This window comes from Myotis yumanensis, unplaced genomic scaffold, assembly GCF_028538775.1.
Source record: "Myotis yumanensis isolate MYYU_CA2020_CCGP unplaced genomic scaffold, mMyoYum1.0.hap1 SCAF_3, whole genome shotgun sequence".
NCBI classification, from domain to species: Eukaryota; Metazoa; Chordata; class Mammalia; order Chiroptera; family Vespertilionidae; genus Myotis; species Myotis yumanensis.
The window spans coordinates 89,432,487-89,446,471 of record NW_027223754.1 but is presented as its reverse complement, the minus strand read 5'-3'; the positions used below and the strand labels follow the sequence as shown (position 1 = coordinate 89,446,471).

General features: G+C 42.0%; 1 protein-coding gene across 2 annotated transcripts in view; it reads right to left on the bottom strand.

Annotated features, from left to right (window-relative positions):
* RNASEH2B (ribonuclease H2 subunit B) overlaps positions 1-13,985 on the bottom strand; it is a 103,584-nt gene that overhangs the window by 72,314 nt on the left and 17,285 nt on the right. For both annotated transcript variants that reach the window (XM_070409103.1, XM_070409102.1), the window contains exons 2-4: positions 8,098-8,169; positions 4,108-4,215; positions 1,837-1,913 (exon numbers count right to left, since the gene is read on the bottom strand). In XM_070409103.1, coding sequence (XP_070265204.1) covers positions 1,837-1,913; positions 4,108-4,215; positions 8,098-8,169 — 257 coding nt within the window. The remainder of the gene's footprint in view (positions 1-1,836; positions 1,914-4,107; positions 4,216-8,097; positions 8,170-13,985) is intronic.

Here is a 13,985-nt window from a genome sequence, read left to right as displayed (position 1 = left end):
CATAAGCTCAAAGCTATTTTCATAATATTGCTATGATGCTATCTGTGTTTCCACCGTGTTGACATTTGCACTGAAGATTCCAATGCAAAGGTGGGTAAAACTGCTGGCTCCTCAGCATCCATTGGTTAGGGTGGTGAGAACAAACTATCCTGGTAACCACTAAATTCTTCACTGCCATACACAAGCAGTTAAAAACTGGCCAGTTTCACTTAAGGACATGCTTGATAAAAAGTAGAAGCTTTTATTTAAATCTTGACTCAAGTGCAAATCTTTTAAATACTTGGTGTGATGAAAGTAAAGTTTTGCTAAAATGCTAAGGCTGCCAGTGAAGGTGCAGGACTGTTGCAAGCTGAACTAGCTGCTTTTTTCGTGGATACCATTTTTACCTGAAAAAAACAACAACAAAAACCCGCTACCAACTATGGTGATTCAGATTTGGATATTTGGTAGAACATAAATGAAGTGAACCTGTCACTTCAAGGGAAAGACTGACAGAACTTGTAGCCAATGATAAAATGTTAACTAAAAGCAAAAATTAGAATTGTAGAAAATTTGTATCTGCCATTATGACAGCTTCCCAATACCTAAGTTTTCTGATAAAATCAGTGATGCTATCAACAAAGGTTTATGTGTGCGTGTGTGTAATGAGATGTGTCAACATTTGGAAAATCAGCATACTTCAGTGAAATAATACTTTCCAAAGTTACACGTGAGTAAAAGATCCATTCTTAGTGCAAGACAGACCAATAGCTTTTCATGTAACAGAGCATGGAGAGTTACTGACAAGGTTTCAGATTCTACACTGCAACTGACTTTTAAGAAATTATGCCTTGTTGTTTTCTAGAAGAGTGCCAAAGAAGAATAGCCACAATTATCTGAAAAGGCTATTATACTATTTGTCCCTTTGCTGACTACATATCTGTGAAAGGCTGCATATTCATCACATACTTCCACCAAAAGAATGTAACAGAATGCAGAAGCAGATATGAGAATCCAGTTGTCTTCTATTAAGCCACACATCAAAGAGACTTGCAAAAATGTAAAATAATGCCACGCTCGTCACTGAATTTTATTGAAACTGAAATTTTGTTTCATTGAAAATGTGTTATTTATGTTAACATGTACTGGGCTTGTTATTTTTATTTAAAAATAAATTAATAACATTATTTTTTAAATTTCTCAGTTTTAATTTCTAATTTTTTAAATATTAATAGATAAAACCCACAGGAACAAAAAGCTCTTTGGTATCCTTAATAATTTTCAGGAGTGTAAAGGTATCGTAGATCGAAATGTTTCAGAACCTATGGCTGAAATTATTACTATTAATAAACTCTGTCTCAAGGTAAATTTTAAGGTAAATCTGAATTAAGTCTCAACTAGAGTTTCCCCATTAACGAGGTTTTTTACTAGACATGCCCCAGTTTACCTAATTTGCGGTCTCTCAGAAATAAGAAAATGAAAAAAGCTATTATCTTCTTTCTTCTCTTAAGACTTGAGATCAATTTCTTAACATTTGTACTATGTTTAAAAACTACTGAGTACTTAATAAAATCTTCCATTGCTAGGTTGTACCAAACAAGTGAGGCACATAGACAGCATTAGAGGGTCAGGCAGTGCTCAGAAATCCCAGGTATACTAGTCCAAGATTGAGGTAGTAGTTCTCAGGTCTTGCTAATCCATACCAGCACACGTGATCCACATGTTCTATATCAACCTATCTTAATCTGATTGTGAGGAATCTACATTTTGATCATTAGGAGAGAGAGGAGATCAAGCAAAAAAAAAAAAAATCTACTCTGTTTCCTCACTGTTATTTTCTCAAACTGGGAAACTTACCTCTTTATCAGCCTTTATAAGGTAGTGAAGGAGCAGAAATAGAGGGTCCATGGGTGTGACAAAATGGAGAAGACCTCCTATAGATTAAAAAGAGAACAAAGGAAATTAATGTCTGAAAAGACAATTTAGTCATTTCACCTTTATCCTAAAGTAGAAACGATTTATTGAAAACTATATGTGAAATTCTAAATATAGAAGCTCTTCTTACACAGGCCCAAGATTCTATGTGTCTCTCAAAAGGCAGAATGTGGTCCATAAAATTTTACTCTAAAGACCTTCAAATTTCTGTGTGTAGATGAGACCCAAGACATTGAAATCAATCTTTAACTTTCCATTTCTCTTTCAAAATAACTTTTAACAGAGGTCCTCTCCACTGCCCCCAAAAAGCAAGGGTTGGGGGAAATATGAATAGAATATGAACCATGCAAACATAGGAAACCTATACAAGTCTATTTGTAAAGCTGCAGTAAACTGTAATTTCCTGTGCTTCTGAGGATAAAGCCATGGGAAAGCAATATTCTCTCTATACAGAGTTTCTTCTCTGGTCTGTGGGCTCACTGCTCTGCATTGCTAATGACTCAGAGCTCAGAAGGTTGTAACACACCCCAGACACTACCCCATCCCTTTACCCCCCCCCCCCCAAAAAAAGGTAAGAGGGCAGGAATCTAACAAGATTGCACACCAGAAACTGGAAACCCCAGTAAGATTAATGGTGCTCTCCAAGCTGAAAGAAAAAGGCAAATCACACAAACTAGCATAATTACTCCTTGCTTGTCTTTCCTCTATCACACTCCTCTCCAAGATTCCCCAACTTCCTCTTCCACAGACATGAATCAGAAGAGGAATTTCATCAAATGGAACAATAAACAATTCATTATCTCCTTACTTATTATTTTGGTTTTAGGAAATACAGGTACTTACTTTTATTCTCTAACAGAGCAATCTAACTATACAGACAAGAAATTCTAACCCTCAATTATATATATGAATCCATTTCATAGTAAGAAAAAATTAAAGAAGTAATTTCATATTATGATATTAGTTGACTATTTTTTTAAAGTAAAAGTTTATAAAAACAACCCATCGGGTTCTCTAAGTTCATTTTATGAGTAGGTTTCTAGATCTAAAACAATATCCTGGTGACTATTCTTAAAAACAGCTCTTTAAGGTTAAATTTATAAAGAAGACAATAATGAAAAAAGCAGGTACTTTTGCTGTGAACCTAAAACTACTAAACAAACAAGCAAACAGGTTAACAACTCAGTCTAGGGGAGATGAGCAATATTTTCCAGTTTTACCTGGATATTACTGTGTCTATCTAGCTAGAACCAACTGCAAATATACGTATTACATTAGAAATTAGAACTCTCATATACTGCCAAATGAATAGCACAGAAGCAACAACAGAAGGGAATACCTATATTCCAACTACCAGACTATACACAGACTACCGTTGCATTTTGGCAACTAAAAACCACTTTAATTCTTCTCATACACATAGGTATTTGAAATTTATCAGCAGCATGAAACCCTTTTTTGGAATGTCTTAGAAGAAAGGCAAAGTGACCTTTCTACCTTAGCAAGACGTAGCCACATACACAGTCAACAGAAAGCAGCACTCTCTGGAACAATGAGAGAACAGGCAGGGAATGCAGAGTGCCTCAACTATCCCATGACTCCCCACACCACTCCACATCCTCCCTCTCAGAACCATCAAAAAAACATGTGGTATCCTTTTTCCCTCTGAGTCAATACTACTCCAAATTAAAGGAACATTAAAAAAATATATAACTTTGGTGTTGGATGTGTGTGTGTTTGGGGGGAGGGGTGGCAGTAGTAATTTATATAATAAAGCATTAAAAAAACTTTGTTAGATTCTATTCTATTTTAGAAGCTATATCAGTATCCATTTTCAAGGAAATAAGATGTTAAAAACTTGAAAAGCCACAAATGTGGCTAAGAGAAGAGCAAAGAGTTTCTGGTCAAGACAATGTGCACTCCATGGTACAAAGGTCACCTACCTTCTGAAAAGATGTTAGTGTTTTAAATTCGTTGGGTAAAAACTACCTATCATTTAAGATACATAGGTATTAATATAACTTGCTCAAATTATCTTTCCTTTCTCCTTGATTAAACCCTGCTCTGGTGCCAAGGAAGAAAACAACCATTGACCAGACTCTAAAACAGGAGGACAGACTTGTTTGCCTGTGAAGGATAAAAAAGCTGAAGTATATTGTTTAGTTAAGGGAAATATATACACTAGTCACTTACCTGATTGAACTGATTGATTTATAAACCAAGAATGGTGTTTTTCCTTGAAAACTTTTATTTCAAACAGCTGTTGTAGACACATATTGAATAAGTAAAGGGCTCCTTCCCCTGTTAAGACAAATGTTTTTTATTTGCACGTTTTCACACACAAAAAAATCAAAAGACTACCCAATTGTTTTGAGGAATGTTCCTAATATAAACATAAACATACATAGACATATATTCTATACAAACTGACTCCAAGGAAAGCTTACACTATTATATACAAATGCTTGTTTTCCAGCCTTATAATCCTCGCTGAACTTAAACCAATCTACACTAATAAAAGAGAAAAATGGTAATTGGCGTACGACCGCTACCCTTCCCATTGGCTAATTAGCGAGATATGCAAATTAATCACCAGCCAAGATGGCGGTTAACTGTCAACAAAGATGGCGGTTAATTTGCATATGTAGGCACAATGCAGGAAGGCAAAAGGGAAAGCACAGAAGAAGCCCCCTGGCACTGACAGTGATCGGAAACCCAGGGGGTAGCTAAGAGCCAGGGGACAGGGCAAAGGCGGCCCCCAGGACCGCCTTTGCCCTGCCCCCCAGCCATGATCGGAGAATCCTGGCCTTTGCCGCACTGGCCAGTGATAGTGGGAAGTAGGGGTGGAGCCAGCAATGGGAGCTGGGCAGGGGAGGAGCCCGAGATCCTGGGGTGGTTGCAGCTGTCAGTCTCCGCTGCCCCGAGCCCACTATCAGGGAGCTGTTGAGCTGGGTGGGGGGGTGGCTGCAGCTGGGGGTCCCCGCTGCCTGGGCCTAACGCCTAGACCAGAGGCATAAGGCCTGGGCAGGGGTGGAGTCCACGATCGGGGGCGGCTGCAGCTTCGGGGGTCCGCTGCCCGAGCCTAACGCCTCGGCCAGAGGCATAAGGCCCGGGCAGGGGCGGCTGCAGCTTGGGGGTTCCCCTGCCCGGGCCTAACGCCTCGGCCAGAGGCCTTAGGCCCGGGCAGGGGGGTTGCAGCTGGGGGTCCCCGCTGCACGGGCCCAACGCCTCGGCCAGAGGCATAAGGCCCGGGCAGGGGCGGAGTCCACGATCGGGGCGGCTGCAGCTTGGGGGGTCCCCTGCCCGGGCCTAACGCCTGGGCCAGAGGCCTTAGGCCCGGGCAGGGGCGGAGCCCACGATTGGGGGAGGCTGCAGCTGCGGGCTGAGGCTGCATGGGCACCCTGGGCGATGGTAGGGAGCTGGGGGTCCCCTGCCCACCCTGATCTGGGACACCCTTCAGGGCAAGCCAGCTGGCTCCCACCCATGCACCAAGCTTCTATCCTATATAATAAACCGGTAATATGCCTCCTGCACACCCCCTACTGGGGATGTGTACGCAACCAGAGTACATGCCCTTGACGAGAATCGAACCTGGGACCCTTCAGTCCTCAGGCCGATGCTCTATCCACTGAGCCAAACCCATTAGGGCGGTAATGTGCAAATTGACCCTAACAGCAGAACGACTGGGAATGACTGGTCACTATGACACACACTGACCACCAGGGGGCAGATGCTCAATGCAGGAGCTGCACCCTGGTAGTCAGTGCACTCCCACAGGGGGAGCTCTGCTCAGCCACAAGCCAGGCTGAAGGCATCACATTGGCGATGGTGGGAGCCTCTCCTGCCTCCTCAGCAGCTCTGTGAATGTTCAACTGCAGCTTCGGCCCGCTGGCAAGTGGACATCCCCCAAGGGATGTATCACTGCCAGCTTAGGCACAATCCCCCGGGGAGCAGGCCTAAGCCAGCAGGTGGACATCCCCGGAGGGGACCCAGACTGCGAGAGGGCACAGGCCGGGCTGAGGGACCCCCGAGTGCACAAATTTTTGTGCACCGGGCCTCTAGTCCTATATAATAAAAGGGTAATATGCAAATCAACCATGTGGCAGAACAACCAGTCACTATGACATGCACTTACCACCAGAGGGCAGACGCTCAACACAGGAGCTGCCCCCTGGTGGTCAGTGCGCTCCCACAGGTAAAGTGCCACTCAGCCAGAAGCCGGTTCACAGCTGGCGAGCGCAACAGCGCTAAGAATGTCCGATTGCTGGCTTAGGCCCGCTCCCCCTGAGGGCTCTCGGACTGTGACAGGGTACAGGCCAGGCTGAGGGACCTCCCCCTGAGTGCAAGAATTTCATGCACTGGGCCTCTAGTAAATAATAAAAGGCAAACTATTTATCTTAAACTGTTAAGCAGCCTCTTACTGAATCCTCCATCGGACCAGGAAGGAAAACCCATTCTCAAACTACCCAAATCTAATGGTTCAGCAGATGAACTGAGCTGACACTCTGGTCCCAGACTCCAGGGCAGCGTGTGCCTTACCACACACAGGGACCAAGAGAGGGACTGAGCCTGCCGACCCTGAAGGCCAGCTCTGTGTGAGAAAGGCAGAGGCCCTTTAATGCATGAATTTTTTTTTCTAAACACAAAGAAATCAAGGACTTTGAATCTATCTCTATCACATGCTGGGCCTGTGCCCTGGTGAAGTTATATAAACCTTTCTGCACTGCTGTTTCCATATAGGTTAAATGGGAACAACAGTGAGCCTACCTCACAGGGTTTTTTATAAGGATTAAAAAGGTAATACATGCGAAGCTCTTAAAACAGTACAGTACTTAGCACAAAATAAATGCTCAACAAGTCATAGCCTTTATTTTTTCCCTAGTCAATGCAACAAAAACAAACATAGGTTCAAACTTCTGTTGTTTATGTACATTTAGATAACAAAGAAATTTTACAAGAAGCCTGGAATTTTTGAATCTTTACTTTTGTTAAATGCTTTAGAACTTTTGCTACTACCTAAAACTTCTCTTGAAAAAATTGTTTCTCACCTCAACTTATGCATAATAGAGAGGAAAAGTTATATTCAATTTCATTTTGAGAAGAAAAGAAAACTGGAGGAAGCCAGAAATTTTTTCCTCTCTTGTTGCTTCTATCTTATATTTTTCCAACAACAATAACAACAGCAAAGTACTACCCACTGGTTTCCCCTTTGTTTTACTTTTATATTCAGTATTATAGTCACTAGGAAAATCCTCTAATTTACTAAGTATCAGGCATCTACTCAAACATAAAATTAACAATAACCTTTTAACGTAAATCTTATAAAATACGTTAATGGAAAAACAATTCCATATAGAGATAAAAAATATGGTAAATTTTACTACACATCTATTATATAGTTTAATATTTTTGCCTAAAGATTAGAAGATAAAACAGAAAATACACTGAATATAAAGTTAAAATAAAATTACTTCTGATAAAATATGTATCTCTATAATATATAATTGTTTTGCTACAAAAAAATCAACCCTTGACAGGAAAAAAAAAAAGTACTATTTTCTGGTCAGAACAAAATAAAGAAAGTACAGCTAAAAATGAAACCACTATAATCTTGGCATTTCAGGTAAAAGCCTTTTTCTAACCCCTATATATTTTACTGTATAGGAGCCTAACTACTCTAAGAAAAGCTCAGAGAGAAATCAAATATGCTACTATGTTTTGCCATCATTTCTGATAAACAGGTCTATGGATTAAAATTATAAGGATAAATAAAAAATGTTTAGGTCCAGTGAATCATCTGGAGAAGACTAGTAATGTCAATAGCTTACTTTGGTCACGAAGTAATGCCATTTTACATTAAAAAGCTATTCAGTTAGACAGTGGTTCTCAACCTTCTGGCCCTTTAAATACAGTTCCTCACGTTGTGACCCAACCATAAAATTATTTTCGTTGCTACTTCATAACTAATGTTGCTACTGTTATGAATCATATTGTAAATATCTGATATGCAAGATGGTCTTAGGCGACCCCTGTGAAAGGGTCGTTCGACTGCCAAAGGGGTCGCGACCCAGAGATTGAGAACCGCTGAGTTAGAACAAAATACAAAGGCAAATAAGTACATACAATGTTAAAAAGAAAAACATTCAAGTTACTATTATTGCAGGGGAGGGAAAGGGAGCTTACCTGAACATGGGTTAACCAGTTTTACAAACATAAGCCCACTTTTCATCTTCTTGGAAGCATCTTTTAAATATTCTGAAAAGAAATGGTGAGCTTGTTAAATAAGATATTTGCTTTTTGTTCTTCTAATTTACTTCACCCTGATTTTGTTTCTTCTATTTACATCATTTTTCTTTCTATTATTTATAACTCAACTAGAGGCTCAGTACATGAAAATTCATGCACTGGAGTGGGGGGGGGCTGCCCCCTCTCACAGTCGGGAGCCCTCAGGGGCGGGAGGTGACCCGGTGATCAGGGGAAGGCGACGCCCCATCACACCTCTGCTGCTGCCGCTGCCAGCAGCGCAAGCCTCGGCCGGCCCTGGTTACCTGTGCCTCGGGTGGCCCTGGGTGGCTGGGCAACCACCATCTGAGGCTTGTCTGCACCTCAGGCCGGCCCTGGGTGGCTCAGGGACTGAGGGGTCTGGGGGACTCTGGAGGCAGTGGCTCAGAGCGGCTGGGCCCACCTGGGAGCAGGCCCGGCATTGCCGCGTGCCTGCCGCCCAAGTAGGTCTGAGGGAACTGGGGGCAGCCATCTTTGAGGGCGTGGCAATCAATTAGCATATTCCCTCCTTATTGGCTGTGGGTGCCGCCATCTTTCCGATGGCATAAGGGTCAATTAGCATATTCCATCTTTAATAGATAGGATTCTATTGTTTAGGAGCTGTGTGATCTTGAGCAAATTAACAATTTCTCTGAGAAGTGCAGTGGGGTTTTAGGTCATTTTAATTTATTTCTTTGAGAAGTGATGAAGAACAGGACTCTAAGTCAGATGGCCTGAGTTATAACCTTGACTCAACCACTTGCTAACTTTGTTGCTTTGGGCAAGGTTCTTCATGTCCTGTCTCAATTGTCACATTAATAAAATGATAACATATATATTTGCCTTTGAATGGATTAAATTAAACTAATCTGCTGAAAGCTCTTAACATATTCAAACAGAAACACATAATATAGTTATGATAATTATTATTTTAATTATCATTATGAAATAAAACGTTTTAAAAATAAATATTTCCTGAACATTTATATTTTTTGCCCCTAATTGTGATTACCTAACCTTGTCCTCTGCCCACTTTTCTATTGGGGGTATTCATCTTTCTTCTACTACTTTATGAGGAGTCTTTATACAGTAAGGATAGGAATACTGTTTATGTCATACTTAGAAAGGCCTTCTTGATCTCAAGATTATATTTTCTTTCTTTAACATATCTGGGACATATCTGGGTATTCTGGTAAGATATGGGAAGGAGATCCAAATCTAATTTTTTTTTTCAATGAGTTATCCAATTATACCAACACCATCTACTGAATGACCCACCATTAAAATAATTCCTTTATGCTAAATGTTTAAAACACATTTATAAGTCTGTCAATGTATATTCTATTTTGATCCATTAATTTGTTTCTATATCAACAGTAGTACTTCAACATTTTAATTATCATAGCTTTAAAATACATTTTAATATCTTGGGAGGCAAGTCCCCTCATTATGTTTCCTCTATAATGTTTCACTGTCAAAGTTTTAATTATATAGTCCTATCTAATAAAGAGGGAATATGCTAATTGACCCTCATGCCATTGCAAAGATGGCAGCGCCCATAGCCAATAAGAAGGGAATATGCTAGTTGACTACACCACCCTCAAAGATGGCAGCGTCCACAGACAATAAGGAGGGAATATGCTAATTGACTGCCATGCCCTCAAAGATGGCAGTACCCACATCCACAAGATGGCCGGCAGGGGAGGACAGTTGTGGGGAATCAGGCCGGCAGGGGAGGACAGTTGTGGGGAATCAGGCCAGCAGGGGAGGGCAGTTAGGGGCAACCAGGCCAGCAGGGGAGGGCAGTTAGGGGCAACCAGGCCAGCAGGGGAGGGCAGTTGAGGGCGACCGGGCCGGCAGGGGAGGGCAGTTGGGGGCGACTGGGCTGGCAGGGGAGGGCAGCTGGGGGCGTCTGGGGCGGCAGGGGAGGGCAGTTGAGGGCATCCGGGCCGGCAGGGGAGGGCAGTGGGGGTGTTTGGGCCAGCAGGGGAGGGCAGTTGGGGGCATCCGGGCCAGCAGGGGAGCAGTTAGGCATCAATACGGCTGGCAGGGGAGCAGTTAGGCATTGATCAGGCAGGCAGGAGAGTGGTTAGGGGGTGATCAGGCTGGCAGGCAGAAGCGGCCAGGGGCAATCAGGCAGGCAGGCAGGTGAGCGGTTAGGAGCCAGCAGTCCCAGATTGTGAGAGGGATGTCCGATTGCTGGTTTAGGCCTAAACCCTTGTGGGATCGGGCCTAAACCGGCAGTCGGACATCCCCAAGGGGTCCCAGATTGGAGAGGGTGCAGGCTGGGCTGAGGGACACCCCCCGCACAAATTTCATGCACTGGGCCTCTAGTTTAAAGCATAAAGACCATGACAACTTTATTTTTAACAGCCTCTACACATTTTGAAGGGCATATTCATAGAACTAATTTAAAGAATCTCTCTCCAAAAGAAACCAGAGACCTCTGACGATTAAGGGAACAGAACTACCTACCAAAGAGCAAATCAGAAAGCTTTGGGTAAGGAAGGGAACTTATAGTCACTTTTATTCTATGGCCCATTCCCTTCACCCTGTTCAGATCTTCATAAACTCATATAGAGCAAGCATGTTTAGAAACTGGCTTACCCAATAGTTAAAATAGAACATTTTTTCTGAAAATAATAGTGACATTAAATATATTTCTTAAAAAAAAAACAACACCCAAATTTAGATATTCCTACTTACAATCAAGTGAAATAATAGGAACCCTCCTCCCACCTGATGCAACAACACCAAAATAAAGACAAAATATACAAAACAACTACTTTCAAGAAGATGGACATTGAGCCATGCAGGATGGTGGTCTCTGAGGGATGGGAAACAAATAAGGTGAGCCCTGTGATTGTCCAAGCTTACTGTCTTGAGAGAGTTTCCAGGCCATGGAGCAGAATAGGAGAACCCAGGTGAAGCCTGGTGGACTCCCTGAGCTGAACAGAGGAAGCTGAGAGTTCTGGAGATACCATGGTTAGAGTTCACAGGTCATCTACAGGAAAGGAAAGAGCTACAAAGAAAGAAAACCCCGAGGTCTGCAAAGGGTGCTGATCAGTGCATTGCATATAACCACTTGAGGGCTGGGAGAAAAAACAGCTGAACTGATTAGATGGAGTAGTACCTCACATTCACTCAGGGCCTTGAATTGGGCCTATTCCCAGAAAGACTGGAAAACCTCATAATTCAGAGAGCATTGGGTAAAGTCTTCAAAAGGGTCTTGCCTCAGTAATATGGAACAAATAACTGTAGACTAAAAGCTGCTCTGGTTCCACTGAACTGATTATAAAAGTAAGACCTAAAGAATCAAACTGTTTCAAGGGACCTTCACTATGTCCCAGAACAAAGCTCAAGATTATTTATAGGAATACAAAAATATTCATCAGCCAAAAAAGTAAAATTCACAATGTCTGGCATCTAATCAAATATTACTAGGCATTCAAAGAAGCAGCAAAATATGGCCTAAAATGGGAAAAATAGAGAAATCAATGACTGAGAAATGGATATTGATATTAAACACAGATGTTAGAATGAAAAGATAACATTAAATACAAAAAGTTAAGTAGAGACATAGTCAAAAGAAGCAAGTTGAGATAGGATTAATGGCAGAAGATTAATGAACTTGAAGACATAGCAATAGAAACGATCTAAAATGAAAACATTTATAAAGTAAAAAAAAAAAAAGAGTATCAGTGAACTGTGGGACACTTCAAGCATTCTAACAATGTATATGTAATTGGAGTTTCTAAAAGACAGGGATGGAGATAGAAAAAATATTTGAAGAAAGCATGGTTGAATATTTTCAAACGTAATGAAAGCTATAAGTAAGCCCATACATCCAAGAATTTTAATAAACCAAAGAATCAATAGTTCAAAAGCAGTAATAAAGAGGAAATCTTAAAAGCAGAGAGGAAAAAATGACTTTATGTACTGAAGCATAAGGCTAACAATGACAGTAAATTTCTTATTGGAAACAATGCAAGCCAGAAGACAAAAGAAAAACATCTTCAAAGTACTAAAAGAAAACATGATGAACCCAGAGAAAATACCCTTGAAAAATGAAGGTGATAGACTTTTTCAGACATATAAGAACTGAAAGAAATAATCACCAACAGACCCACACTACAAAGAATGTTAAGGGAAGACCTTTTGTAAGAAGAAATATGGCACCAGATGAAAATATGAATCTAAACAAAGGAACACTGGTAATGGTGACTGCAGGGGTAAATAAATAGAATTTTATTATTATTTAAATCTCCAACAAAAATAACTTAGTGCAGGGTTTATAATAAGTATAAATAAAATGTATGACAACAATAGCATAAAGATCAGGAAGGGAGAAATGAAAGCATGCCATTTTAAGTTTCTTATTCAATATGTGAAGTTGTGTAATATCACTTGAAGGTAGATGTGATTTAAATATGCGTACAATAAACCCTGTAGCAGCCACTAAAATTCTAAAACAAAAAATGCTGTCACTAATAAGACAACAAAAGAGATGAAATAGAATCATAAAAAATATGCAATCCAAAAAAAGGTAGAAAGAGGGTTACAGAAGTACAAGGAACCAATAAGAAAAATAGAAAACAACCAGCAAAATGAGACTCAAACCTAACCATGTCAATAAGCCTATTCAATGTAAATTGTCTGTACACCCAATTAAAAGGCAATAATTGTCAGGTTGGATAAAAAGTAAGCTAAGCCCTAACCGGTTTGGCTCAGTGGATAGAGCGTCGGCCTGCAGACTGAAGGGTCCCAGGTTCGATTCCAGTCAAGGGCATGTACTTTGGTTGCAGGCACATTCCCAGTAGGGGTTGTGCAGGAAGCAGTTGATCAATGTTTCTCTCTCATCGATGTTTCTAACTCTCTATCCCTCTCCCTTCCTCTCTGTAAAAAAAATCAATAAAATACATTTTTTTAAAAAGTAAGCTAAAACTACAGAGTGGGGCAAAAGTAGGTTTACAGTTGTTAATATGGAAAATAATAATTAATAAAAATAATCTATACTAATAAAAGCCTAGGTGGCCCTCACGCCCTTGTGCGATGCCCTCAAGTCATCACAAGATGGCTGCCCCCACGTCATCACAAGATTGCTGTCCTCAAGTCATCACAAGATGGCCGCCACAAGATGGCCAGCAGGGGAGGGCAGTTGGGGGTGACCAGGCCTACAGGGGAGTGCAGCTGGGGGCGACCAGGCCTGCAGGAAAGGGCAGTTGGGGGCGACGAGGCCTTCAGGGGAGGGCAGTTAGGGGTGACTAGGCCGGCAGGGGAAGGCAGTTGGGGACCATCGGCTGGCAGGGGAGCAGTTAGGGTGCAATCAGGCTGGCAGGCAGAAGCGGTTAGGGGCAATCAGGCAGGCAAGTGGTTAGGAGCCAAAAGTCCCGGATTGTGAGAGGGATGTACCACAGGGATCGGGCCTAAACAGGCAGTTGGACATCCCCTGAGGGGTCCCAGATTGGAGAGGGTGCAGGCTGGGCTGAGGGACACCCCCCCTTCATGCACGAATTTCGTGCACCGGGCCTCTAGTCCTATATAATAAAAGTCTAATATACAAATCGACCAAGTGGCGGAATGACCAGTCATTATGACGCACACTTCTGCCAGGGGGCAGAAGCTCAATGCAGGAGCTGCCCCCTGGTGGTCAGTGCGTTCCCACAGGAGGAGCACCGCTCAGCCAGAAGCTGGGCTCACGGCTAGTGAGCACAGCAGCGGTGGCAGGAGCCTTCCCCGCAGGCCTAAGCCTTTAGTCAGACATCCCCTGAGGGCTCCCGGGCTGCCAGAGGGATGTCTGACTGCCAGCT